Here is a 7,264-nt window from a genome sequence, read left to right on the forward strand (position 1 = left end):
TTAGTATTTGTATGCTGTTAGCCGCCCTGAGCCACTGGGTAGGGTGGGATAGAAATCCCATAATAAATAATAAATAAAATAAAATAAATAAATAAATGTGTGAGCCGGAGGCTAAAAGACTGTGAGCTGGCTCACACTCACTCAGCTTAGAGGGAACACTGGCTGGCAAGGCAACAGGGGAGAAGAATGCAGGCCAGTGGCCAGGGGGTCGTGAGTGAGGGGGAACAACCAGAGGCAGAGAGGGTTAGGGATGCCAGCTCCCAGGGGATTCCCTGGAATCACAGCTCCATCTCCAGACTACAGAGATCAGTTCCGCTTGGAAAAAAATGGATGCTTTGGGGGGTGGAGTCTATGGCAGTGTACCCCACTGAGGGGGCCCTGTCTTCCCCAGGCTCCATCCCCAAATCTCCAGGAGTTTCCCAACCTGGAGCTAACAACCTTACTCCTCCATATCTTCCTCACCAATATAGATCTTAGATTGCAAGGTCCTTGGGGCGGGGACCTGTTTTAATAATAATGATAATAATATGAATGCAGGTGGTACTAAGGATCCTAAACCAGGGAAGCTGCCTGATCCTTGGACGCTCGAATTCACGTGGCCTCCCTGGCTTAAAGAACTCTCATTCCTCGACAGATTTCCACGTTTGTGTCTCAGCTGGTGCCGGCGGTGCAGAACGTTCGGATGAAGGATCCGGCCAGGACGGACGGGGTGCGGGTGGAGTACGAGCCCCTCCTCATCGATACCTACACGGGGCTGATGTCTTTCATCGGGAACCGAAACAAGCTGGGTTATTCCCTCGCTCGGGGGAGTGTCGGCTTCTGAAGGGCGCCCCTTTGGGGGATTTTTGTTTTCTGGCAGAAGTTTACTAAACAGGATGTGGTCTGATTGAGGGCTGACATTCAATGCTGGACTTCTTTGCAAACCCTCTTTCTTAGATCCGTTGTTCCTCTGGGCCCAGGATCCAACCCATATCTTATTTCCAAAATGTCATATATCAGGGTCCCCAACCTTTTTGGTGTAGTGGTTAAGTGCGCGGACTCTCATCTGGGAAAACCGGGTTCGATTCCTCACTCCTCCACATGCAGCTGTCGGTGTGACCTTGGGCCAGTCACAAATTCTTTCAGAGCTGTTCTCTCGGGAGCAGTCCTCGAAAGAGCTCACTCAGCCCCGCCTACCTCACAGGGTGTCTGTTGTGAGGAGGGGAAGGGAAAGGAGTTTGTCAGCCACTCTGAGACACCCTTGGGAGGTGAAGGGCGGGATATAAATTCAATCTCTTCTTCTTCTTCTTCTTCTTCTTCTTCTTCGTCCTCCACTTGCACCTGCTGGATGACCTTGGGCAAGCCGTAGTTCTGATAAGAGCTGTTCTTGAAAAAGGGCAGTTTCTGTCAGAGCTCTCTCAGCCCCACCCACCTCACAGGGTGTCTGTTGTGGGGAGGGGAAGGGAAAGGAGTTTGTCAGCCGCTCTGAGACTCCGGGTGAAGGGTGGGGTATAAATCCAACACCTCCTCCTCTTCTTCCTTTTGAGCCTGTGGGCACCTGTGCAATTCTGACACAGCGTGGCAGGTACAGCCACAAAATGGCTCCCACGGGAGGCGGAGCAAGCCACACAACGGCTGCTGCAGCTGACTTTCAGTCACACAGTGAAGACGCTTGTGCTGCGGTGGCAAATCGGCACCGCCAGTCAGATCTTCAACGGCCAGTCAGAAACCTTGCTGGGCAAAAGGTCCACCTGGCACTGCCCACTTTCTAAACACACTCGGTGGGTATCAGAAGAGGTCTTGGTGGGCACCCGGGCCTCCACAGGAGCCACGCTGAGGACCCCTGTCATCAATGAACCCTATAGGCCATCCCCTGCACGATATTTCAGGATCCCACTAGAACCCTAGGCCGTTTCTCTTCCCACCCACCACATACTTGGAATCCACCCTTCATCCAGACGCGGAATCATAGAATCACAGAGTTGGAAGGGACTGCCAGGGTCATCTAGTCCAACCCCCCGCACAAGGCAGGAAAGTCACAAATGCCTCCCCTTCCACATACCCAGTGACTCCTGCTCCACGCCCAGAAGATGACAAAAAAAAACCTCCAGGATCTCCGGCCAAGCTGGCCTGGAGAAAAATGGCCTCCTGACCCCCAAAGTGGCGACCAGCCTTTCCCTGGGTGTGTAAGAAAGGAACACGAGAACCAAGCACTGAGGCAACCCTTCCTGCCTTCCCTTCTCATGATCTTCCTAAATTCACGGAATCAGCACTGATCTCATATGGCCATCCAGCCTCTGTTAGAAAACCTCCCAAGAAGGAGAGCCCACCAGAAGCTAGTCGACCCAGAGGTCATTTCGGGGGGGAATCGCGGGGGAATGCAGTTCCCCCGGGTGAGGTACGGGGGGCGGGGCACATGACGAAGCCCCACCCCCTGCTTCGGGCCGCCCCGCTTCCGGCCCTCATTCAGCCAGGAGGAGGCAGGAGAAGAGGGAGGGTAAGTTGCTTCCTCCCCGCCTCTCCCCACCCCTGCCTGCCTGGGGCCAGGGAGGGCCTTCGCGGGGCTTCCTCGCACTCCCGCCGGCCTTGCAGGTCCACCACCGGGCCCCTCATGGGGCTCGGCAGTGGAGCTGCAAGGCCGGTGGCGGCGGCTGGGACCATTGGGGGCGGGGTGTGTGGCATTATGACACACTTCTGGTGATGTCAGGGGGTGTGGCCTTATGACAAACTTCCGGTGATGTCAGAGGGTGTGGCATATGCTAATGAGTTATGCTAATGAGTTCCCCTAGCTCTTTTTCTACGAAACGACCCCTGAGTCAACCAATCCCAGAACTTTCTCCTGCGCCTGCGGAAGAGCTTTCCGTACATTTTATGGAGGCTTCCGTAGGGGAACTGCCATGCAGGTGGTATCTTTCTTTGGAATTTTACTCTTTCTGTACTTTCTACTTGATTCTGCTTCGCTCCAGGGCACCAGTAACCTCCCAGTACAACAGGTTAAGCCAGGAAGTTTCCCAGTAAAGGGCAGAGTCCTATAGGGGCAGAATAGTGGGAATGAAAAGGAGGAAGGATATCACCACTGGGAATCACCTACAGGTAGAAGACACTGTGTGATGTTTGTATCGGGATATTTGGCTAATACAGCAGAGTTTTGCCCAGTCGTAGAAGCGTGATCATGAGTGCAGGAAATAAATCTCCCCAAAAAGTACACTCCAAAAGGTAAAAACATTTCATAGAATCACAGAATGTTAGAGTTGGAAGGGACCTTGCAGGTCATCTAGTCCAACCCCCTGTACTCTGCAGGAGCAGAGCCGAAAGAGAGCCCTACAACATACCCGAAAGAGGGTCGTCCAGCCTCCTCTGGAAAACGTCCAGCGAAGGAGCATCCACCACCTCCCGAGGCAGACTGTTCCACTGCTCAACCACTCTGACAGTTAAGAAGTTTCTCCTGCTATTTATCCGGTATCGACTCCCTTGTCATTTCCACCCATTAGATCCAGTCTTGCAATTCGGAGCAAGAGAGAATAGATCTGCTCCATCTTCTGCATGACAGCCCTTCAGATACTTGAAGACTGCAATCGTGTCTTCATTTTTTCATTTATTCAAGTAGATCCAGTTCACATTGAGGTTGCAGTCCAAAGGAGAGAGAGAAGCCTAATCTGAAGAGTGCTTTCCCGATCACAAATGGCCAGCTAACTTGGCATCATGTGTGTGGGAGGATGAGGGCACTGTATCCACGGGAGAGACCTGCAGAGATGTGTGTCTCCATGGAAGGCCATGAGAAGTGAGGGAGAGGACAAAGGAACTAAGGAAAGGAGGGGGTCGGAGGGCAGCTCCCAGGTTATGACAAAGCGAGGCATCCCATTCAAAGAGATAATATCTATACGCACTTGTTGCGCCCCCCCCCCACCCCCATGTGCAGGAGTGCTGGCTCCTGGCTCCCCCCCCCCTTTCCTTTCTTACTGGATAAATCAATTTTGGCCCTGGTCATACGGGCTGGAAAACGGGGGGGGGGGGCGTGGCTATTTGCACCGTTGCAGTTTGATCCGTGATTATACATTCAGACAGGGCTCTTTTTGTAGAAAAAGCCCAGCAGGAACTCATTAGCATAATAGGCCACACCCAACACCAGAAACTCATTAGCATATTAGGCCACGCCCCTGACAGCACAGCTCATTAGCCCATTAGGCCGCACCCCCATGTTACCAGAAGTGTGGTTATCCAGCCACACCCATCTTTTGCTTCTTATACTGTTTACCTTGTTTGTTGTCCAAACCCAGGGCCTTTTTTGTAGCAGGAACTCCTTTGCATGTTAGGCCACACACCCCCAATGTAGCCAATCCTAATGAGTTTCTGCTGTTGGGTGTGGCCTATTATGCTAATGAGTTCCTGCTGGGCGTGGCCAACTCGGGAGCCAGCCAGAACTCCGTTCCTGTGCGTTCCTGCCCAGAAATAGCCCTGCATTCAGATGTGACGGCAACTTCCTCCTTTGGCACCCGCGGCAAACAGGACGACGGTGGAGAAAGCTGCGTGCCGGCGTGATCACACCGGGGGAAATCTGCATGCAGCCCGTGGCAAACCATTTGCCAGGAGGTCATCCCAGGTACATTTTTAATGCGCATCTTCGGCGGAACGCCACGGGTTCGCCACAGGAGCGCCATGCCTCCCAGATGTTCCGGTGTGATCGCGCCGGAAAACTCAGCAGGAGAATCGTGCCTTCAGCGCGGCAAATGCTCCGTGTGACCGGGGCCTAGGTGTATTTGAGAAGCAGTTTTGCATCTGGCATCTGTTTTTTAAGGAAAACAAAATGGGAAAGTGCTTTACCTGAGGGACCGCCTCTCCCCGTATGTTCCCCCAAGAGCGCTGCGATCGGGGAGTCTGGACCTTTTAGAGGTTCCAGGCCCCTGGGATATTAAGCTTGCCCTAACCAAAGCCAGGGCCTTTTCGGTGGCGGCTCCTACCTGGTGGAATGAGCTCCCGGTGGAGATCCGGGCCCTGCGGGACCTGGTACAGTTCCGCAGGGCCTGTAAGACGGAGCTCTTCCGCCAGGCTTTCGAGTAGGAGCCGCCGCCGCCGCCACTTTACCACCATCGTGGCTTGATTTACCATCTACCTGGCTTGGGGCGTGGGCTGATGCTGCCGCAAGAGGAACATTACTCTGGCGCTCCTGTTTTTCTTACCATCGGCCGCCAGTGAGGGGTATTGACCATCTTGAAGTTTAAAATTGAATTGTTGAGCACCATTTTAGTCTGTATTGGTTAAGGTTTTAATGTAACTTGTGTTTTATTTCCGGCGTCGCCGCTTGTTTGCCGCCCTGGGCCGTACGGGTAGGGCGGGATATAAATCTCAAAATAAATAAATAAATAAATAAATTTAAAGAAAACAAAATGGGAAAGCGTGCTTGTTGCCAAAGAAGGGTTCTCTTATTGCAAAGGGGAAAAGTGAAGGAAGGAGGAAGCTGTCAAGAACATCAATGTTTACTTTGCTTGTGAAACTGAGGGGTCATTCAGTGAAGAGGGCTCAGTAGGCATGCACACAGGCCTTGCTCCAAGTAACACGGCTACCTGGCCTATTGCAAAAAAAATGAATAAAATCGTGTTCTTTTGCCGCTGGCTGCCTTCGTATTTCTTGATTACCACATACTACTTTTCCTTGGTGAAGACAAGGCTGCCAACTCCAGGTTCGAGCGCCTCAAATCCCTATTTACAGCGGAACCGGTGTTGGCCCACCTCGGTGAGCGGAAAAAATATATTGTGCATGTCGATGCCTCTGACGTCGCCATGGGGGTGGGTGGGATCCTGCTGGGAAGTGAAACCAGTCGCACGGTTGATTAATATGACTACAACGAGACAGTGGTACAAGGTTACAGATAACAGGAGAAGCGAAACATGGAAAGGAATGCGGCACCCAGTCGTACTTAGGTCAGGCAGGTGCCCCCTCAGTCCATAAACAATATGGCAGCGTAGCTGACAGGACCTCAGGGGAGTACAATGCCATAGAGTCCACCCTCCACAGTAGCCATCGTCTCCAGGGGAACTGATCTCCGCCCAGGGGTCATTTCGTAGAAAAAGAGGTGCAGGAGCTCATTAGCATAACCCATTTGCATATGCCACACACCCTGATGTCACCGAAAGTGTGTCAGAAGGCAACACCCACCGCTCAGGCTCCACTGGACTGTTCTGGATGGCTAGCTATTGGGGGGGGTAGGGAATGTGCAGATCTGTCCTCGCAGAGGAGGGAGAGCTTGTACCTGAATAAAACTTGGTCTTAAAGGTGCCACTGGACTGTTTTGGACCAGGGGGCTCGGGAGAGCTCTGCAACTTACCTGGCTGCTTCTTGCTCTGACTGAGGGCTGCTGGGAGCAGGGGGTGGGGCTTGTTGCATGTGCCCACCCCCTGGGCTCTTTACTGCCGGAGCTCTGCTCCTGTGCGCTCCTGCAGGAAATGACCCCTGTCTCTGCCATCTGGAGATCTTTTGTAATTTTGAGAGCTCTCTAGGACCCACCTGGAGTTGGCCAACCCCAGAAAATAACCGTTTGTTTGTTTTAGGGTTGCCCCTCCCATGTTCCCACCCCCACAGACTCCTGCCAGTTGCCAGAGGCTGCCACAAACAAGCAAACACTGTGATTTAGATGACAACACATTGAGCAAGAGTCTTATTATACTGTAAAACTTGGCAATGTTACAGGTCCATCATTCTCAATGAGCATCTGGATAGAAACTCATTTCGTCCCGATCGTCCTCAGGAGTCCTCAGGAGTGATCCTATAGTAATGAAGGTGTCAGTCGCTTGCTACAGCTCAATGTTCTGTTTAAGAGCAACCCAGTGTTTCATTTCTTCTTTATATTTTTCAAATAATCCTGAAGAATAACCCATGGTATTTTAAATGAATAAGCAACATGAAGCTGAATGGGATATTATACCAATTTTTCATATTAATTTATAATTTTAATTTTTTAATTTTAAAAAAACTTACTTCTGGTTCCAAGTTCAAGTGTTTATAAAGGAGCAAGCCAGTCTTGTCTTCTTTTAGGTAAAGGTAAAGGTTTCCCTTGCTTGAAAGCCAGTCGAATCTGACTCTAGGGATGCGGTGCTCATCTCCGTTTCAAAGCCGAAGAGCCAGTGCTGTCCGAAGACATTTCCGTGGTCATGTGGCCGGCATGACTAGACGCGGAGGTGCACGGAACGCTGTTACCTTCCCACCAAAGTGGTACCTATTTATCTACTTGCAGTTTCTTGCTTTCAAACTGCTATGTTGGCAGGAGCTGGGACCAGAGACGGGAACTCAC

The 7,264-nt window shown here is 51.7% G+C and overlaps 1 protein-coding gene across 1 annotated transcript in view; it reads left to right on the forward strand.

Annotated features, from left to right (window-relative positions):
- Positions 1-1,031, forward strand: part of TPRG1 (tumor protein p63 regulated 1) — a gene marked incomplete at its 5' end in the record, with an annotated part of 68,591 nt that extends 67,560 nt beyond the window's left edge. The window contains one exon of the mRNA XM_015407774.1: positions 635-1,031. Within this exon, the coding sequence (XP_015263260.1) occupies positions 635-823 (189 nt within the window). The remainder of the gene's footprint in view (positions 1-634) is intronic.
- Positions 1,032-7,264: the final 6,233 nt, after the last annotated feature.

The sequence above is a fragment of the Gekko japonicus genome, unplaced genomic scaffold (genome assembly GCF_001447785.1).
Source record: "Gekko japonicus isolate JY-2015 unplaced genomic scaffold, Gekko_japonicus_V1.1 scaffold3622, whole genome shotgun sequence".
Classification (NCBI taxonomy): domain Eukaryota; kingdom Metazoa; phylum Chordata; class Lepidosauria; order Squamata; family Gekkonidae; genus Gekko; species Gekko japonicus.